We start from the raw sequence: 22,869 nt of genomic DNA, 5'->3' as shown, positions 1-22,869 counted from the left end.
GTACTGAAAAGTTCCCAATGATTTAGCATAATTTTAATCTTTAAATAACTTATAGCTACCAAAGTAGGAGTCACATAGAATTTGTATAAAAGTTTTTGCCCATCGGACATGTTGCGAGGTGGATAAACTCATTACACTCAGTAACTGAACATGTTTATTGAGACGCTACTATTTGAGAAAAGTTTCTGAGAGCTGTTTTTATAATGATATTTTTCTAAACATGTTATAAAATGTAAACAAAAAGTAGTTTGTGCTGACAAATTAATTATTTCTTGATCGTTACCACAAAAGTATTGGAGTTAAGAATATTTTGCAGATTTGAAAGTTCGCGAAAATAACTATCTTTCAACTATAAATATTTGGGAACAATGTTAGAGATTTAGACTAACTCAATATTTATCATTTAAAGTTTAGATTCTAAAATTGGCTTACTCTTATTTTGTATTAGAACTAATTTCTCATTAGAAGCTCTAAATTTATTATTTTTTAAGTAGTGTATTTTTTGTATTTCAAGGGTTTATTTTTTTTAATATTTAAAGATAATTTATTATTCTACTTTCTCATAAATATAGAAAAATCATATTAGTTCGTCATTGAGTTCCCAGATTGAGTAATAATGATCAATAAATAAAACTATAAAAAGTACATTATACATAATAAAACAACTTGTAATTTTGAGTCTTTCGACAACGACCAGCAGATGGCGTGTCATAAGTAATACGATATCCTCTGTTTTGGTTGGGATACGGAACTGCGGTCATGTGAATGCTTGACAAAGTGACGACTGAGGTACTGGCGTTGAATGTGCGAACTTAGTTGTCTCAACGTCAAAACATCAATAAACGAATTGATAACTGTCTGGGGTTGTATTAAATAGTGTACAAGATTCAAACAACCTGCTGGAAAAGAAGAAACTACATTTACAGCTAAGGGTTGAGTATTTTTTATTATACAACGATCCAAATGAATACTATTACCAGAGAAAACAACGATGAACTGTTTTTCTTGTTTGCGTGGTTTCAAGCAATCGTTAATTTGTTTCTATTAATTTTTAACACTAGTGGACGAGATTTAAGGTGAGTTTTATTTCTTTACGTAGATAAACATGACCAAAAAAGTTGTGCATTGCTGTACGAAATATTTGTCGTTAACTTACGTAGTCTATTTATATTCCAAGTAGACAGACTTGAGAAAGGTGATTTACTGCTGTGCTTTTACGTTGTGTAGTTTTATACAAAAAAAAAAAAAAAACTCCTTAGTTATTACTTATTATATTAAACATTAAGTATACATTTTCAAGATGTCACAACTAATATTCGTTGGATTGTATATAATATTTTCGACTTGTTTTGCTTATATGCCTGTATAAAAATGAGCAATTATCTAAATCAAAGGCTTTAATATTTCTTGCTTGTAAGTTGTAGCTAGAATGAACTCGGACCAGTTTTCTAAACATTTAAAGTATATACTCCAACAAAATATAACGAATCATTTCACTCTGTTATTAACATTTTAAAAAGTCTAATATATTATCATTATGGTTTTACCCTAATTCAAAAATTTATTTCTCTCCTGAAAGTTAAGTAAAATTTCAAAGTTTTATTTGCTCCTTGTGGGAAGTTATGCACTTTTGACATTCAAAGTTTATTTGCATTTATTATATAACATATTTTAAACGTTTAAAGTGCACTGGCGTAAATATGTTTGTAATATTCCACTAAAAGAGAAAGCACACATTAGGCTTATATATAAACTTGAATAAAAAGCTTGTTCAATAAACGATATAGTATGTAATTGACAATAGCAACGTATGTCAAAAGTATATTAATCTGTAAAAACATTTTTGAAAATGTTTACCTGTTGTGATGTCATGCTATCAAAATATGTTCACTCATACTGTCAAAAAAAATTCACTTCAAGAGTAAATAAAAAGATTGGAACACTCTACCAAAGAGTCCAGGTGGAAAATTTTCCTTCTTTTTTTTTATACTTATAGTGGGAAATGGTAATTGTTTTGAAAAGTACATTAATTTGGCAAACAGTTTTGAAAACCAGTAAAACATTTAAATTTGAAAACGTGATTAAATTTAAGGCTGTGATAGCTGTTCATAAAAACTTGTGCTCGTTTAACACATTAGAGATGTGTCTTAAAAGTGAAAAACTTTATAACGTTTAAAAAGATATATCCATACTGTTCTAATTAAAGTTGATAACTTTTATGATTAATACAAAACTTTGAAATGACAGACTAAAAGACTGCTTTAGTAACCAACGTAAGCCTTATTCCTTGTTGTGGTATGTCCGTAGTTCGGCTAGCATGTTATATTGTTATTTAGAACCGGAAGTCGACGTCTCCGTCTTATAGACATGAAATACAACGCTGTAAGTGGATATTAAGATCTGTAATTTTGGACCCTTCATATGACGTAGGAGATCAGTATTTATTTTATCGCGCAAGAATGAATAAAAAATCGTGTATGTATAACGAATTGTCATAAAAACAATAGTGTGATGTTTTGAGCGCTTTTATATTACAATTTTTGTTGTAGTTTCTTTTCAAGCTAATTCTAATTACATTTGACATAGAACATACATCCGTTCACGTTGTCACAAGCGAACATTTACTAATATATTGTACACGGTTCAGCTTTGAACGAGGTCGTCAGCCGCATTACTATATTTAACGAGAAAAGCACAGTAATATTTGGAACCACTTCGCTGCCGATTTAGGTGTATCTAAATATAATATTTATAAATAGGGCTTCGGTTGAATCGTATAGAACGGGAATGTGGAGTTTTAAATGAACAGTTGAATTAAAGGTTTAAGTTAATTTAAAAAGAATCGAGTGAACTATATTTACACAAATTAGGCCTTTATATATTGGTAACTTTTTAAAGATATCTGGCCATCATAACTGTTTGTTTTTATCGCCTGCACAGTTTTAATAAGTGCATGTAGGCTTTTATTTACCAACATATGCAAATACAATAGCAAACATGTTTTAATGTGATAAGTTTCATTTTCAAAATGTCCCTCAATGGCTCAGCGATAAGTCTGGAATTATGACACCGGAGATGGGGTTTCAATACCCGCAGTAGGCACAGCACAAATAGTCCATGATGTATCTTTGTGCTTAACAACAACAATAATTGTTTTTTTCGAAACAAATGCATAAACTTAAAACTTAAAAATATTGTTGTAATATACAATACGTTTTATTTTGTGATATTTTTATAGGTAACGAAAAAACAGAAAGAAATGCTATTTTTCAAATCACTGTGATATTTCAAAAGTTAAATGTTTGATTTGTATTTAATAAAGTAATAATACAATAGTACGATAGGCGCAATCAGTTTGCAATATGTCCCCCGCTGGTGTAGCTGTAAGTCTGCAGATTTACAACTCTAAAATCAGGGGTTCGATTCTTCCCGGTGTACTCAACAGACAGCCTGATGTGGCTTTGCAAGGGCCTGGCATGGCTTAGCGCGTTAAGGCGTGCGCTTCGTAATCTGAGGGTCGCGGGTTTGCGCCCGAGTCGCGCCAAAACATGCTCGCCCTCCCAGCCGTGGGGTCGTTATAATGTGACTGTCAATCTCAATATTCGATCAGATTAGAACGTCCTGTATCACAAACTGTGTGTGTGTATGTTTTCTTTTAGCAAAGCCACATGTTTTTTTTTTGAATTTATAATGTGACGGTCAGTCTCACTATTCGTTGGTAAAAGAGTAGCCCAAGAGTTGGCGGTGGGTGGTGATGACTAGCTCCCTTCCCTCTAGTCTTACACTGCTAAATTAGGGACGGCTAGCACAGATAGCCCTCGAGTAGCTTTGTGCGAAATTCCAAAAAAAAAACCTGTGACTTTGCTAAAAGAAAACACACACACACAATTTGTGATACAGGACGTTCTAATCTGATCCCTTCGACTCTCAGTACTTTGTACGAGAAGAGAATATTGGCACTTAAAATGAAAGCAAGCGTGGCTGGCTGTTCTGTTGTTTATTGAGTTTCAACACTAGTGAGAGAGGAGACGTACCTTTCTGATACTCCATAGCTCTCACTGATGCATGCTAAACATCTTAAAAAGTGATAGTTATTTAGAAAACAAAGTTGTGACTACTGATAGTATAATTCATATGTCAGCACGGTTTTGACCAATTGCTCTTTTCATCAACGGACTTAAGTCAATCTTCACTTGAAAGATCATAGTGTAGCTTAAATGGCAAGAAAAATGAACGTCTGTTATTTTGCATTTACAAGATGGTTTTTAGTACTTGTCCGCGTGTTAGTTTAACTTGTGATCTACGTAGAGGATTTTTTTCCCCATGTTAAACCAAAACATTTAAATTTCAGATATTTATCGATCAAAAGCATCAGCTAAAGGTATATACGTTCAAAAAACGAACAGACGATTAAAATTAAAGAGTCATCTTACTTATCTCGACTATATAAATTAATTTGGCATGACTTAGAACCAGGATTATTTTTAAATACATGTATGTAACATATTTAAATGTTCATACGTAAAAATGGAACTTCAAACGTCAAGTGTTTTTGGCTAAATTTATGAACTTTTAAAGCTTGTCGAAACTGAAGTTATATTTAAACTGACCGATTAGACCTTCCATATGTTTATGTAGGTCAATAAATTTATCATATCGGGGTCTTTGAGAACTAGCCACTCAAAAATATGTCACCAGAATCTACAGTAGTGATAATCGATAGGAAATTCAGCTGCTACTAGAAAAATATACCACTAACTACTTGCCACAAAGTAAGATGAACCACTACTGGTCAGGCTTTTGAAGTAAGGTAATACCATACTGATCTAAGAAAGTTATTCGATGTTTCAACAGTGGTTAGGATTTGTTTATCATACATAGAACGCTATAGAATCGTCATATGATAATTGATAGTGAATCTGGAAATCTTTTCTCTGAAGCAAATTAGAAGTAGCTTCGATGGTTCTCGTATACACTATAACTGTATAACTTGGAATGTGGTTTAGTAAGTTAAATACATTTTATACTTTTTATGGTTCTGATAGTGCAAGCTATTGAAGGTGTTGTTATGATGTGGGAAACTAATTATGTCAGGGATTGGATCCATAGTTTTCATTTGGAGAAAATAACACCAGAGTGTAACTGAACTTCGGTACGGTTTATGTCCACCTAACACTGGTGGACAAACGATCTTCCAAGACGGTAATTCAGTATTACTTTGTGCTTGTGTTGCTCGAAATTAGGTAAACAGAGTACTATAATTATTTCAGTTACTTTTGTTTGGTCAATAGAGTAAATACACCTCAACCCTTTTGAGTGTTTTTAGGATGAGCGTGAACACCGAATCCAAATTACACTTTCGATAGCCGTGCTTTGTCCAAGCTTTTATCTTGGTTAAAGGTGATTCAACCCATTATTTTCATTAAAATTCTTTTGAAGTAGTTAGTAAGCATATTAAAAACCCAAGTTATCTACAGTTTTATAACTAATTAAAATGAATGCCCAATACACAAAACGTTTGATTTATGACGTCATAATTACTCAAAATGTAGTGATTACATACAGTTGTGAGAAAAAAAGATTTAGAACTTACGTAGAAACGCGTTTCATTAATTAATTCTGTGTTCGTTACCTATTTTATTAAGAGTTTGATTTATTGATAGAAAATGAAGGATTGTTTAAAACTTACCCAATAAAACATTGTTATTGTTAATTTATTTTCCCCAGGGCTTTATACCGCTATATTCGATGTAAGACATTTTTGGCTAAATGCGAAAGAAAGAATCTCACTGTACCAAGTTTGTTCCAAGTTAACGTTCGAAAACATCCGTATAAGCCTTGTTTTCTTTACGAGAATCAAATATGGACGTTTCAGGATGTAAGTATTTTATATTGTTTTCTATATGAAAAGGTAAAATATTACCTTACAGCTATTTAAGTTCAAGCCATTCTCTTTTTCATGTTTTGAAATAACTTCTTTTCATAATTGAATACAAATTCAGAGATGCCAACCATTACGATTTTGGTATATACATTACGACTACATGCTCATGCAGACAAATATTACGACTTGTTGCAGCTCCCAAATAATTATATATTATATAGGCCTATACAATAAAGTGATAAATTGTTCCCCCAGGGCTTGAAAGGGGTGAAAAGAAAATTTCTAGTGAGGTACAAATAAATTTTGATAATAAATAAAAGACATAGCCCAAATGGCTACTTGCCATAATCATGTTTGTGCATGAAACGATAAAAAAATATTTGTATCTCCGACGTCTACCAACAGTTTGAGTGCGGTGCTTCTCCGTGCTGGGTACATGGGGGAATCTATAGTGAGGTCATCAGGACTTGTCAGCCAATCACCACTCGCGTAGGTGGGTATTTCTTGTTTTTTAAGCGTCATAAAAACACCAATGCGATCGTTCACAAGTTGGAAAAAAAAAGAGGCTTCGTTCACCAGGTTGCCTTGTTTTCGACAGATCTAAAAGGACAAAAACTGTGAAAGGGCTTTCAGTGATGTCGAGAAAACCCACTTGTAGAGAAATATATATGCAAAAACGGCTCGCTCTATGTAAAATATTTTCTCAACCCAAACGAGCCGTTTTTGCATATATATGTGAAATGGCTTTGTCTACAATCATTATGCTCAGTCATTTGAGATAGTTGGCATCTCTGCAAATTTAAAACATTCAGCATTTTGTAGTCTCATCTTTATGTAAAAACGGCTCGTTTGGGTTGAGAAAATTTTTTACGTAGAGGAGCGAACAACGTTTCGACCTTCTTCGGTCATCGTCAGGTTTTTACATAAATATTTTACTCTACAAGTGGGTTTTCTCGACATCACTAGTCCATTCTTTATTTACGTCTTAATAAATGTAAGTTACACAGTGAGCTATATGCACTTAGTAGGCATCAAAACCAGGTTTTCTAGGATATTGTATCTTTGTCGAAATCAGTTTTTTTTTTAATTGGCGCCTCTTAACTTAAAGACTTAAGTTGGGTTAAATTTCTGATACTTGTCAACGCACCATTGAATTTGTTTTATTTTAGTTGGAATTATATGTGATGAGGCATAAAACTAGTTGCATTTTTTCTGGACGTATTGATGTATACGTTTCTCTGCCCCTTAAAAAAGTTCCAGTCGCTGTTTTCATATTTTAGAAATTTGATTCAGTAATGCTGTGTGACTTGCAGTATCAATCAAAGTAGTTGTATCCAATTTTGAAAAATTTGAAAATGAAGGCATTGCAAATTAACCAAATTTCTGTTTATGTAATTTTTGAGGTATATAGTGGACTAGTGACATTCAAAACGAATCTTCCCGTCGCACCAAACATGCTAGTCCTTTCAGGCGTGTGGGCGTTATAGTGTTTCAATCAATATCACTATTCGTTGGTAAAAGAGTTAGCGGTGAGTAGTGATAACTAGCTGTCTTCCCTCTAGTCTTACGCTGCTGAATTAGGGACGGCTAGCGCAGATATCCCTTGTGTAGCTTTGCGCGAAATTCAAAAGAAACCAAACTAAAACGAATTTGTGTAAATCGATATAGTTTGAGGTTTAGTTGTTACTAGAACTATATTTTAGCTATATATATTATTTTATTCACAGAATTAACTTAAGTTACACATAACACAAGTAGGTTTGACGTTAGTAAATGTTAAATCTAATAGTAATACTAACAGGAAACTATTAAACCTGATGTTAGTTGATGTCAAATGATGCTTAAAGTGAAGTGTAAACGAAAATACCTTTTGTTTGTTTGTTTGTTTGTTTGTTTGTTTTGAATTTCACACAAAGCTACTCGAGGGGTATCTGTGCTAGCCATTCCATAATTTAGCAGTGTAAGACTAGAGGGAAGGCAGCTAGTCATCACCACCTACCGCCAACTCTTGGGCTACTCTTTTACCAACGAATAGTGGGATTAACCGTAACATTATAACGCCCCCATGGCTGAAAGGGTGAGCATGTTTGGCGCGACGGTGATGTGAACCCACAACCCTCAGATTACGAGTTACATGCCTTAACACGCTTGGCCATGTCGGGCCCAAAAACACCTTTATCATTTGTATTTAGTATGTAATAATGTTCATCCAGATCTATGGGCCTAATACAATTAAATAGGTGTAGTTTACATAATGGTGAAAAATAGAAACCAACCTTTAAAAATAAGTTTTAGTTTCTGCTCTGAACTGAACTTACAAGACTTGTAATATTCATCATACGTGGCAAGTTTATTTACTTAAGATCTTGTAGCGAAAGGTATAAATTTTGAATAGATCTATGTGTTTATTGGGAATAAATAAATACTGAATTTGTTTATGATTGTCGATTATATAATGTAGGTTGAAGATTTCTCAAACAGAGTAGCCAACTGTTTCACAGAGCAGGGCTTTTTACCTGGTGATGAAGTTGCACTGTTTATGGAGAACAAACCTGAATTTGTGGCTTTATGGTTAGGTCTATCTAAGATTGGAATTGTGGCAGCTCTGATTAACACGAATCAGCGATTACAAGCCTTAGCTCACTCTGTCACTGTGGTAAAATCAAAAGCCATCATCTTTGGAAGTGAACTTCTAGATGGTAGGTTGTGCAAGATATTTTTAACTAAGATGTATAGATATTAATAAATATCTTTATTTGTTTTGTAAAATATTTTACTGACTCTTGTATTATTATATTAGTAAACATGAAATTTGAGTAACCTGAAGGTGTACACTTATTTTAATTCTTGTATTATTACATCAGTAAACATGAAATTTGAGTAACCTGAAGGTGTACACTTATTTTAATTCTTGTATTATTACATTAGTAAACATGAAATTTGAGTAACCTGAAGGGGTACACTTATTTTAATTCTTGTATTATTACATCAGTAAACATGAAATTTGAGTAACCTGAAGGTGTACACTTATTTTAATTCTTGTATTATTACATTAGTAAACATGAAATTTGAGTAACGTGAAGGGGTACACTTATTTTAATTCTTGTATTATTACATTAGTAAACATGAAATTTGAGTAACTTGAAGGTGTACACTTGTTTTAATTCTTGTATTGTTATATTAGTAAACATGAAATTTGAGTAACGTGAAGGGGTACACTTATTTTAATTCTTGTATTATTACATCAGTAAACATGAAATTTGAGTAACCTGAAGGTGTACACTTATTTTAATTCTTGTATTATTACATCAGTAAACATGAAATTTGAGTAACCTGAAGGTGTACACTTATTTTAATTCTTGTATTATTACATTAGTAAACATGAAATTTGAGTAACCTGAAGTTGTACACTTATTTTAATTCTTGTATTATTACATCAGTAAACATGAAATTTGAGTAACCTGAAGGTGTACACTTATTTTAATTCTTGTATTATTACATTAGTAAACATGAAATTTGATTAACCTGAAGGTGTACACTTATTTTAATTCTTGTATTATTACATTAGTAAATATGAAATTTGAGTAACTTGAAGGTGTACACTTGTTTTAATTCTTGTATTGTTATATTAGTAAACATGAAATTTGAGTAACGTGAAGGGGTACACTTATTTTAATTCTTGTATTATTACATTAGCAAACATGAAATTTGAGTAACTTGAAGGTGTACACTTGTTTTAATTCTTGTATTGTTATATTAGTAAACATGAAATTTGAGTAACCTGAAGGTGTACACTTATTTTAATTCTTGTATTATTACATTAGCAAACATGAAATTTGAGTAACCTGAAGGTGTACACTTATTTTAATTCTTGTATTATTACATTAGTAAACATGAAAAATACCATTTAATAATATGAATTAGCCTAATTCTCCTGAGCTTGTGAATATTTGTGAATAATTATTGGAATAGTGAGGGCACCCTGCTGATGATTCAATGTATTCTGGTTTTTATTTTTAAAGGCACTTAAAAGAGTAACTTTACAGAAAATAATACTGTACTCTTGTCACTTTGTCTACAATGCCAGATTCAAGTTAATGAAGTTTTGTGAATATAATTTTTATTATACATTTATTATTGTTTGTATAAAAAAAACGTCTATTTTAATATTTTGACTGTGTGAACTTTGTAATAAACTGAAGTGGATTTTTTTTTTTTTTTCAGCTGTTAAGGACGTCAGTAACACATTAGACAGAAATGGATTAAAATATTATTGTTATGGGAACTTTGATCCTAAAAGTTTCTCTGTAAATTCACTTGACACTTTGTTACTACATAGCCTTCCTGTTTCACCGTTAACAATTTCCCAAGTTAACTTCAGTGGTAAGTCAACAGACATTTGAGAAAAAATTTAAACTCACTGAATATTCTTAACATTTTTATAAAGAAAAACTAAATGTTTGCTGTTTCTTTCTTTTTTTAATATTTTATCTGAATTTGTGCAGATAAATTTGGTGTTGCAGATATAAATATGTGAAATAATGAGTAGTGCTTGAATTGGGTTGGTTCTTGTTGGTGTGTAATACCAACACATCTGTATTCCATCGAAATGTATACGTAGACTTCTTGTCATAATTAGAAATAGGTTTTTAATACAATTACAATTTATTTTTCTTTGCCTCATTTTATCCCACTTTTATTTTGACATTTCATGCACTGTTTCTATATTAGAAATATATTCCTGTTAAAACTAATTTATTAACGACGAAGATGAATTTATATTTTAACAGTATGGAAACAGCAGTAATTATTATAAGATACTCATTTTTGGTTTCATTTAGACCGACTGTTTTATATATACACTTCTGGAACAACAGGGTTACCTAAAGCAGCAATTATAAAACATAGCAGGCAAGTTTTATACATGCATCATTTATAAGACTATAAAATTTAGTTCATGATGTTAACTAGTATGTAGTTTTCAATATAGAGTGTTTGATTGCATTAGCTAATAAAATATTTTAATTAACATTAAAATTTATTATCTTACTGAGGTTCTGCATGTCTCAGCGATGTTTTATATACAGTGGTTTTAGAAAATGTTGAAAGATTTGAGGCTTTTAAGTCACATTGAACTCAATGTTTGTTTTGTAATCTTGCATAATAAATAAACATTTTACTAATAAAGCAATTCCAACTAATGCATGTGTAAAAATGTTCTTGAACACTGGGGTAAAGTCATAAATAAATAATACAATTACAAACAGTAAAATTCATTTTTATCCATATAATGTTTTGGTCCATTTTGGATATCTCATTCTCCAAACTAAACTAAAGATATTAAGAAACCCAGTACTTGAAGCCAGCCTTCAACATTCTTATAGTTATCAAGCTTTCTATGAAACTCGTATAACTTTACTGTCTCAATGACATGTGAAGGTAACCATTGCTAAAGACCACAACTATCCTGTTATAAAAATAACTGTCTTAGCTGAAAATGGCTCCTACTCTGCAAAAATAATACTTGTGTTTCCTGGTCCTACTGTTCTCACTGTTAAGTATGAAAACAAAAAATGTGTCAAAGCATCAGTTCCGTTTACAATCTTAAACAAGTCAATCAGATCTTCTGAAACTTTACTTTTTTCAAGATAAAATAATTTGAGAGGTTTCAACGTCTTCCCACATGACAAGCCCTCTATCCCAGCCACTATTCTAATAACCTATCTTTGAACTCTGTCTGAGAATTCAATGTCGTTCTTAAGGTAAAGAATCCAAAACTGAACACAATATTCCAATTGTGGCTTGACCAGTGGTCTGTACAATGGAAACAACCTCTCTAGACATATATTCAATATTTCTGTAGATACAAGGTAAAATTCTATTTGTCCTACCACTAGCAACAGCACACTGCTTGGATGGCTTTAGAGACTGATCAACTGTTACATCAAGATCCCTTTCCTTCATAACACTGTTCCCCCCTCGGTGTAGATTCCTGTACGTGGTGAGGGGACCTCCCAGAGAAGGTTCTGTTCTTTCAGTTTACCTCCTCTGGGATCTAAACATCCACCCATGTGTTTGCCATGCGTGGCAACCCGTGAAGGGGAGGAGAGGATCCTGGTGGTTGAGGGGTCCAATCCTAACACACATCTTTGGCCTTGAATTCCTGTAGACGGACAGCCTTTGGGTGGCCCCCTCTTGGGTCAATCGGCTGGTCCACTTGGGCTAGGGTCAATCAAGAACCAGTGTTGGATATTCTCAACAGGTGTTGTGAACATTGTGTCTGATGCTGGTGTTTGGGTATAGTGCTCATGAAACCCTGGCATTGCTGCAATGCCCTTGCATGACATTGTAGTGCATCCCCTCGTAGGGCTTCATGGTGAGTTGGGTCAGTGAGTACCAAAATTTTCCTCTTTTCCTATGGATCCTCCAACAAAAAATTTAAATAAAATGGTGAAAAAACAGTCAATAGGTAAATGACCACATCTTGAAGACTCTGAACAGCAATCTTCAACATCTGTAACACCTGTAACCCCATTTTCTTATATTACATTCTCTTCCAGAAAAACCTTTAGGGCAAGTGTTCCCCTTTTTTATTCAGAAGAGACCAGAGGGACTTGCTGGCTCTCCAAATTCAGTAAAGAAGCTTCGATCTGGAGACATATTGGTTGAAACATCCACATCCCAACACAGTGAACTCCTTTTGAATTCAAAGGCAATTGGGATGTACCTATTGAGGTTACCCTTCATGCTTCCTTGAATACATCACGAGGAGTTATTGTTGAGAGGGATTTGAAAAACGTCCCTGAGTCAGAGATTCTCACTGTTCTCTCCACTCAAGGAGTTTCTGCAGTGAGGCGCATCTCCACTCTCAAACACGGAGTTACACTGCCGACAGATATTTTCGTTTTGATATTTACATCACCACGTGCACCTGCCACCATCAAGGCAGGTTATCTGATTTGCAGGGTACGGCCATACATTCCAAACCCTCTTTGATGTTTCCAATGTCAGAGGTTTGGCCACTCTAAGATATCCTGTCGGGGTTCCCTGACATGTGCTCATTGTGGTGGCAAGGACCATGATGCCTATGAGTGTCACACGGACCCACATTGTGTCAACTGCAATGGTGCCCATCCTTCCTACTTTCATTCTTGCCCAAAATGGTTGGAGGAAAATGGAGTGCAGCATTTGAAAACAACTTATAACATTAGTTATCCTGAGGCTCGGAAGTTGCTGTCCGCCACTCCATCTCGTACATATCCTGCTGCACTTTGTTCCACAACTACAGTGGGAGTGCAGACAGATCTCTCTGTACCTCCAAGAGAATCTTTTTCACAACAAACCAAAAGCTTTTAGACCTCCATGGTTAAAAAGGTTGATGAATCAACTTCTACACCCATCTCTGTTCCTCCCATACAGCCAACAAATCTCAAGATCCACATCCTTCGGTTTCAAATGCAGGCATTTCTTCCGATACATCTTTTTCTTCAACCCCACGATGCAAAACAATCATTTGTTTGCGTCCTCAGTCACTATAATCCCCTTTCAACAACAAAGACCAGCCCAATCGACCCAGGGCAGGATCCATGGAGGTCGATAGACCTCTTCCAAATAAGGTCAGTAAGGAAAAAAGACGTGGTCATAAACAGAAGGATTCTCCAGCCACTTTGCCAACCCATCATTAAAAATGGCCACCTTTATACAATGGAACTGTCGAGGTTTACGTTCCAATCTGGATGATATCAAAACACTGATTGCTTCCTACCATCCTGTATGTCTTTCTTTACAAGAAACATTTCTAAAACCTGCTGATACAGTCACCATTCAGTAGTTTTCTCTGTACAGAAATGACAGGCTGTGTGATGGACGAGTACATGGAGGGGTGGCACTATTGGTTGATCAGCATGTGCCCACCCTGTCTTTGTCACTCAACACACCTTTGGAGGTCGTAGCCATCAGTGTTTTCTTGAGTCATACCATCACTGTTTGTTCTCTCTAGAGAGACATATGTCCCCTAGAGAGACATATGATCAATCAGGCCTTGATGCTCTTGTTGAATAGTTGCTGTCTCCATTTCTAATCCTGGGGGACTTTAATGGACATCATCCCCTCTGGGGAAGTGCTGTTTCTGAAAGGAGGGGTTGCTCTGTAGAGCGTATGCTCTCTGATCACAATCTTTCTCTTTTCAATACTGGTTCTTCCACTTACTTTCATGCACCTAGTCAGTCCTTTACTGCTATTGATCTCTCAGTTTGCTCCCCTTCATTATTCTTCCATTTTTCATGGAGGGTTGACAATAATCCACTAGGCAGTGATCATTTTCCTATAAATTTGAGAGAGACTGGCCGTGGTTGATACCACCCTACCCACGTGCCCAGTGGAAGCTGGATCAGGCAGACTGGTCCACTTTCACTGCTCTTGCAGAACTTGATCCTGCCATCATGAATCGGCCATCAATAGATGACTGTGTGGCAGCGGTAACTGACTGTATTACACATGCAGCTGCTCAGTGTATTCCTGAAACCTCAACATGTTTTCCACAATATCCTTGTCTGTGGTGGAATTCTGCTTGTCACTTGGCATGGAAGGCTCAAAAACGGGCTTGGGATGCTTTCCGTAGATATCCCACACTTTCGAACCGCATCTCTTTCCAACAGGCCTGTGCACATGCTAGGTGGGTAAGACGTCAAAGCCAGAAGGAATCTTGGATTAAGTTCACAACTAGCATATCTTCTACCACCAGTTCCAAGGTCATATGGGACAGGATTCAAAAGGTCAGTGGGCACTACAATTCTGTCCCCCTCTTCATCTTACTCTCTGATGGCCAAGTGGTAGCTGATGTCCAGAGCATTGCCAATACTCTAGGTGAAAGCTTTTACCAGGTATCTAGACCTTCTGCTTGTTTCTCCACCTTCTTGGCTATCAAGACTTGGGCAGAGCATTCACTTCTTTCCTTTCGTAATGACTGTCTTTTTACTATAATTGTCCTTTACACTGGTGGAACTGAAAATGGCCCTTCATCAGTCTGGCAGTACATCTGTTGGACCTGATGATGTACACTATGACATGCTGCACTATCTCTCTCCTGCTTCTCTTGATATTCTTCTAATTGTTTTTAACTGGATCTGGCAGGAGAATGTTTTGCCTGGCACCAGGCTATTGTCTTACCTTTCTCTAAGCCTGGGAAGGATCCCAAGATTCCTTCATACTACCGTCCAATTCCTTTGACGAGCTGTCTCTGTAAGACCTCAGAGAGGATGGTTAATGCTGGTCTTGTTTGGTTCCTCGAATCAAATAACTTTCTCTCACCCACCCAGTGTAGGTTCCGAAGACAGCACTCCACCATAAACCACTTGATTCGACTTGAAACGTCAATCAGAGAAGCCTTTCTCAAATGACAACATCTTGTATAAATATTCTTTGACATTGAAAAGGCTAATGATACAATGTGGTGATATGGCATTTTACGAGACCTTCGGGTATATGGGTTACGTGGCAATTTGCCCATATTTATTAACATTTTTAATGGTAGGAAATTCCAAGTTTGTGTGGGTTCGACACTTTCTTTTTCTTTTTTTTTAGGGTTTGTGTTTTGAGTGTCACACTTTTCAGTATATAGATAAATGCCATCATTGAACAACTCCCACTCACTGTTGCAAACGGGCTCTATGTTGACGACTTTCACATCTCGTGTCAGTCGTTGAACATGAGATATATTGAGTGGCAATTACAAACTGCCCTCAATCGTGTACTGAAGTGGACTATGGTGAACGGCTTTAATTTTTCTCTCTCTAAAACTGTTTGCATGCACTTTTGCTGCCAACGGAGTATCCACCCTCATCCTGAACTCCGTATCGGTGAAGTTTTGCTGCCAGTGGTCCCAGAGACCAAGTTCTTGGGGCTTATCTTTGACCATAAACTGATCTTTATACCACACATGAAGCAGCTACGGGTCAAATGCACAAGAGCACTGAACATCCTCTGTGTCCTCTCTACTGCCAGTTGGGGAGCGGATTGTTGTTCTATGTTAAAGATATATCGTGCTCTTATTCGTTCAAAACCCGACTATGGATCACTGGTCTATGGCTCTGCCAGACCCTCGGGCCTTAAAGATGCTGGACCCCATTCATCATCAAGGACTTCAACTCTGCACTGGGGCTTTCTGCACCTCTCCAGTTCAGAGCTTATACATAGAGCCTCATGAACCTTCTCTGCACCTTCGCCATTTGCAACTGTCTTTACTGTATTCTTTGAAACTTCGTTCCTTACCAAAGCATCCCACCTGGGGATGTGTTTTCCTTCCTCAGTGGGCTATACTTTTTCAGAACAGACGATCTGCCATTGCTCCTTTTGGCCTTCACATCCAGGTGAAATTGGATGAATTGGGTCTGTCCTTGGAAAACATTGCAGAATCCACTGGTCAGCCCATTCCCCCCATGGCTTATTACAGCCCCCAAATGTGATCTTTCTTTAAGTCATCTGAAAAAGGCAGATACTCTCTATTGGAACTACTGTCTTTTATTTACTGAACATCTTTCAAACAACCTTTCTATTCCAATTTATACGGATGGTTCAAAATCAGGTGATTCTGTGGGCTCTGCCATGGTTAGTTGAGGTTCGGTGGTTGCACGCAGAATCCCCTCTACAGCTTCTGTGTTCACTGCTGAACTGTATGCCATATCTCTTGCCCTGGATCATATTGAAGCTGAGCAGTACTCTGACTGTACTATTTATACTGACTCTCTTAGTTCTCTGCTGGCCTTGGAATCACTTCACGTTGGCTCACACCCTGTTTTCGCTGATATTCTGATATTCAAAACCGACTGGCCCATTTCTTATTAACATCTACTTCTATCCAGTTTTTCTGGATACCAGGCCACATTGGTATTTGCAGGAATGTGCTTGCAGACATGGCAGCTAAATCTATCTGCTCTGGCACTATCACCACTGTGCCTATTCTGTACATGGACTATGGTCCTGTATTCAAGGCTTCGGCTCCGTGCCAGCTGGCAGTTCACTTGGAGTGAGCAACGTGACAACAAGCTTTTTTAAATAAAACCCTATATTGGGCTTTGGCCATCTAGCTTCCGTAAGGTTTGGAAGGAGGAAGTTGTTCTAACTAGACTACACATTGGTCACAGTTTTTTAACTAATCGTTTTCTTTTATCTGGAACTGATGCACCAATGTGTAGTTTGTGTAACACTCAAATCACTGTAAGCCACATTTTACTTTCCTGCCATCGTTACGACTCTCAACGACGGCACTATTTTAAACACGTTCTGTCCCAGAGTTTGTCTGTAACATTGGACAGTGTTATTGGTGATGGTGACACTGTCCACCTTGATAATGTTTTTAGTTTTTTAATGGCCATTAATCTTTTTAACCTCATTTAAGTGTTTGATATTTATTCATTACACATTTTTAATTGTGGTTCTCTTTTCAGTCTCACTCTCTCTAGTTCAATTTGACATTGTAAAATGGCCAGAACATTAAATAACTCGACACCAGGACTGGAAAGGCCAACTTCAGGTGACTAACGCTGTTGTTTGAACTATCTGTTTGAACTACCCGTTAGTCATCCTGGCAAATTGCTATTACACTTTTGCTGCATGCCATTTAACTTTTATTACTTTACCTTTTAGTACTGGCCATAATGACACATAACCCGGAACCAGAACTGGAAAGGCCAACTTCAGGTGACTGACGGTGGTTCTTGTACTTACCTGTTAGTCTTTCTGGCAGGTTATGATCATTACCATTATGCTAGAAAAAGTCCTTTGCAACTTCTCTTACTCTGTTTTCTCTCTTAACATTGTGGACTAGGTGTCAACATTGGTTTTATACTTTTTCTGTTTTTCAATGATGTTTTGTTTTACCTTCATTTCCTTTTATGTATTTTACTACATTTAATTTATTTTTACCTTTTTACTGGACGTTTGGTGCAGATAGCCTAGCTGCTTTGTGCCATAAAACACTAAATCAATCAATCAGTCATAACACTGTTAACCTGTTCAGTGCCATAGACGAGATAACTCGTCCAAGCCGATTGGTAACACAGTGCCACGGACGAGTTAATTCGTTCTCAATGATACCTAACTTCAACGCTAGATGTTAGCACCATACATGCATTTGACCTACTTACAAATTGTTTCACTTTCGATCCAAAATGGCGTCACAAAAGAAAATGTTACAAAATGAAGAAGCATTAGAGTTGTATTGTAGCAGCTGAAATACTTGGCAGTCATCAGGTTGAGGTTATTCCAATTATGGTAACACACATGCATTATCTCATATTTATTACAGTTAAAAATCATTTGTTATTTATTTGCCCAAGTCACTAAATGATTTAAATCTTTTTGTGAAGAAGCAACATCCTTTTCACAGCCAGCAACACCTGAGATATTAATATTATTGACAAATTTAAGTAATTTATTGGCCATTCTTACATTTATATCATTGAATTAACTTTCTCCGCATGGGTCGAAACCATGTCATCATGTGTATTGACTTTTGTAATTATATAGTAATGGACCAATTGGAACTTTGTATTTATAACTAATATAGGCTTTATTATTAAACAAATAAATTACTTAATATTCTACTTGATAAAATTAAAAAATGTAAGTGTTAATAATAAAAAACATAACCTATTTTAAAATATCTCGGAAATTGTAAACAAATAAATAATCTTCAAACAATTGGTTTTACAACATTGTACAAAACAATTCTATTAAAAGATTTAATCTTTGTTTTAAATTCATTAATAGAACACTTCTGTTATCCTTTCATAGAACTGGAAGAAAGAAAATTTAGCTCCATAAACATAAAAAATATATTAAGTTTCTGTATTTACAATAATTATATATTTTTTAATAACCAGGTTTTTAAACAAGTAATAGGAGTTCTGATGGGATCTGACTATCCTACTTGTATAGCAAATTCATATCTTTACCGTTATGAGAATATATTTATTGAAAACTGCATAAGTCCAGATGTTTTTACCTTAACTTACAGATATATGTAGATGATTTAATTAGTATAAATAATCCTGAAATAAATAATGTTATCAACACTGTTAATCCAGCAGAATTAGAAATTCAAAATACTTCAATATCTAATACAGAAGCACAATTTTTAGATTCAGAAATGTTGGGACAGCAGTGGGACAGATTTACAATGCTAAAATCAGGGGTTCGTTTCCCCTCTGTGGACACAGCAAATAGCCCAATGTGGCTTTGCTATAAAAAAAAGTATAAACATAAGAAAGCATAAGATTTAGGAATTAAAATAATTGATAAGAGTATTGATGTAAGTATATTTGATAAAAGAAAATATTCTGCCTTTCCAATTTATGGTTAACTCTCCTTACATAGTAATGTACCATACACATCTGTTATAAACATTATAACTTTGCAGTTATTCAGATATTGTAAAATTTGTAATAAATTACAATATTTTATCAGTAATGTCAAAGTACTGATACAAAAATTAATAGTTAATGGATTTAATAAAAAAACTTTAAATAAAAATATTAAATTATTCTGTAATAAATATAAGAATGTATTAAATAAATATAAGGAAATAAAAATTGGAGAAATTTTACTGAAAATTCCTAATTACTATTTTTAGTTGTGAATGAGGTCATTTAACAACTTGGCACTACTTTATGTGGATGTACACCTTACCACATATAAAGGCTTGTTTAGAACATGATAGTCACAGTAGTCTTAATAAATGGGTGCTATACTAGTTTATTTAGATAAGTGGATGAGATGCTATATACCAGTATAATTTGTTTACTGGGTTACAAATTAGTGCCTTTCTGTCATAATGGAGGCTGGAATTCTAACTTCAAGAGGTAAGTTTTTAACTTATTACTTACCTTCAAAAGGTAGAACCTTATTTTTCAATTAATTTTTTCTTTACTTTCTTTTGGAGAGCAGTCATCTTCCCACAACTGTCTGCAGGCAGTGAAGAGTGATATAGATGTGGGATGTTGTGGGTTTGAGCACCCACATCTTGCTTTCCTAATTTCTGTTTCTGTATCTATTGCTTCTCCTTTATTTTATTCTTTAGACCAGCAAATGGAAGTTAAAACTGATAGATGGTGTATCCCCACTGCAGTGTGGGTTCTACTTCTTCAGTCACCTCCAAAACCTAGGGTACATTTTACATCTCACATTATAGCTTTTACTCTGGGATCTTTTTAATAAGTGCAGCATTTTTTGTTTATCTTTTAATTTATTTTTGTTTCAGCTTGTTTTTATGTTATAACAAACGAATATAATTATTATATTATTATAATATCATTAGTCAGATGTTTGGATTTGTTGTTTTTAATGCAGTCCTTCCTTTTGATTTTATTTACTTTATCAATATTAATTTTCTTTAAAATATATTCAATGTATGTGGTTTATTGCTGACTATGTCACACTTTTCCATTACATTGTTTAATCTTTATGAAATTAAGTGTAATAGCCTTAACTAATGACATGTTTTGAAACTATAATTAAGCCTAGCAAGCTGATTATAGTAATTATATTGCTGCTAATGTTATAAAGTGTAATAACAAAAAGATTGCTCTCACACATCCTGCTCTAAATAGTTTTCACCCAATTACTCACAAGAATTCATTTTGTAAAATAAAAAATGTAATTTATTTTTTAGCAGGTACTAAATGTAATATGGAATATGTGGACAAAACTTCAAACCCATTACATATATGTATAAATTTACATAAATCTCAAGTTAAAAACAAATTAACAAATTCTGGAGGATTTCACAATTTCAGGATTCAAAATTAACAATTTCTAATATAGTTAATGAAATCACCAAAAGATTCAAAGATAAAACTTCTACATTTTGCTACTAAGAATATTATATCCTTGTAGATTTAACAAGATTTTAATAATTCTACTGAGGTCATTTAAATGTTTTATTCTACTGCTAGTGTATGTAAATTATTTGTCAAAAATATTTATCAACTTCATCCATTTAACAACAGATAATTCTTGTTGCATTCCTTCAAAAATTTGGTTCTTTGTGATTTGTAACCAAATATTATTTCTTATCTCCGTATGTAGCAAATCGACAAACCTAATATAGCAATGATCACTTGTACACAAGTGTTTCTTAGTATCTACCCTTTCAATGATTTCTATATTTGAAGTTAAGAAATTTAACATATTATTGTATAAACTAAGTTTTTTGTTATTTTATACATTTATATGGTTTTACACAAGTGGTTTAAAAGCCTTGACCTTTTTTAACATTTTCTAAAACCATATTAAACTTGGTCACATAAGATCAGTCACAAACAAAAATGAATTTTTATTGTTTAAACTAAATAAGGCTGTTGTTCATAGATATATTTATTTATTTAATGAATCCATAGCTTTAACAATCTGTTGATTACCAGAAACATTTCCTGTTTCTGTTTTTCTTTTTTTAATAAAAATATCAGGCCTGAAAGATTACTTAGGAAATATGTATTTGATTTACATATATATTTGGTGAAATAGACATAAATATTGTGTTTTGGGAATCCTTCTAATGAATGAAACATTATTTTGGTTAAATATACAATGGCTTAATTTTTAAGGGTTTATTGAATTCAAATGTGAATAATTTTTTCACTTTAAATCTATGAATGATACAAGATTTACTTTTCCACAACAGGTTTATTTGGCTGGGAACTTGTGTGCGTTGGATGCTGAACATGCCAGATAATGAAATATACTACACAAGCCTGCCATTATACCATTCTGCAGCCGGCCTTTTGTTTACATGTCAAGCTGTAGTGCACGGTGACACTGTTGCACTTCGTCGAAAATTCTCTGCCTCCAAGTTCTGGGAAGACTGTATCAAATTTAATGCAACAGTAGCTATAAAATAATTAATTTATTATAAATTTAAAATGTGTTTTTCTGAAGTATAATTAAAATTGTTCTTTGGGATTTTTGAACAAGACAACAAAGGTGTAAGGAGGGATTTTTGAACAAGACAACAAAGGTGTAAGGAATATGTAGCTTATAGTGTGGGCTAAGAAAAATAAGAAAATTGTAATAAGACAAATATATCAACTTTACAAAAGTTTCAAATATACACTCTTTATGTACCATATCCAAACTGGACATTAGTGACCATGGTCTTTTCAGTTCTCTTCTGCCAATACATTAATTAATTTAAATAATCTTGACATAATGCAGTCTGTCTTCAACAATCTAATATTCCTTCAGTTGTTCCATTTATGACCAAGCTTTCAGTTTCCTTCCTCACAACATTTCTGAGAAACTCCAACTGTATTTCTGATGTCAAAGATCTTCCTCTTGTGGTCAGCTCTTGACAAAATATCTTTGTTTGAGAAGTGATGCACCCTGAAATCCTCAACTGAACTGCTTCTCTTTTCTGCACTTGGCAACATTCTGATGCATGAAGGAAAATTAGTATAACGTAGCAATCCCAAACCATCAACTTTGTCCCCAGTGAAAACTTTTTGTTTTCAGAAATGCATCTTTTGCAATTTCTATCCTCAGTTTTACTGCATGATCACATATAACATCTGATGTTGTCTGGCTTCCCTGATAGCCGGAATTGTTGACATACCTTATCTGTTTCTTTTGTTTTATTCTCTTTGACATACAGGAATTATTGTCTTTGTAATTACCATGCATTGTGTGTTCCTACAGTTGATACTTGAAACATTCTTGTCACTTTAATTAGCAGCTTTATCTAAATGTATTGTGCAGCTTATCTTTTGAATCAGCATTTATTGAAACTGTGTCATCAACATAAGTAGTTCAAATTTTGTCCACCAATGATCAGCTCTGATAAATCTTCAGTCTTCTTTTAGGATATTCTTACTATATGTATATTAAACAAGTTCAGCCCTGTCTCATGCTTCTCTTCATTTGGATCAAATCATTTAATTTGTTTTTTGTCTTCACTGTTGCAGTTTGAACCCAATAAAGGTTTTTTAAAACTC

General features: G+C 34.3%; 1 protein-coding gene across 3 annotated transcripts in view; it reads left to right on the top strand.

Moving 5' to 3' along the window:
- The first annotated feature begins 698 nt into the window (after positions 1-698).
- The window catches only part of LOC143245314 (long-chain fatty acid transport protein 4-like), a 42,348-nt gene continuing 20,177 nt past the window's right edge, over positions 699-22,869 (top strand). Inside the window, exons 1-6 of one of the 3 annotated variants that reach the window (XM_076491510.1) lie at positions 699-1,076; positions 5,728-5,878; positions 8,346-8,583; positions 10,109-10,267; positions 10,726-10,795; positions 21,564-21,765. In XM_076491510.1, coding sequence (XP_076347625.1) covers positions 964-1,076; positions 5,728-5,878; positions 8,346-8,583; positions 10,109-10,267; positions 10,726-10,795; positions 21,564-21,765 — 933 coding nt within the window. In that variant the 5' untranslated portion in view covers positions 699-963. Of the gene's footprint in view, positions 1,077-5,727; positions 5,879-6,752; positions 6,879-8,345; positions 8,584-10,108; positions 10,268-10,725; positions 10,796-21,563; positions 21,766-22,869 lie in introns of those variants that run through there. The other 2 variants (XM_076491511.1, XM_076491512.1) reach the window with 2 other exon arrangements.

Source organism: Tachypleus tridentatus, chromosome 2, assembly GCF_004210375.1.
Source record: "Tachypleus tridentatus isolate NWPU-2018 chromosome 2, ASM421037v1, whole genome shotgun sequence".
Taxonomy (NCBI): domain Eukaryota; kingdom Metazoa; phylum Arthropoda; class Merostomata; order Xiphosura; family Limulidae; genus Tachypleus; species Tachypleus tridentatus.
The sequence above is the reverse complement of the archived record's forward strand: the minus strand, read 5'-3'. Positions and strand labels throughout refer to the sequence as shown.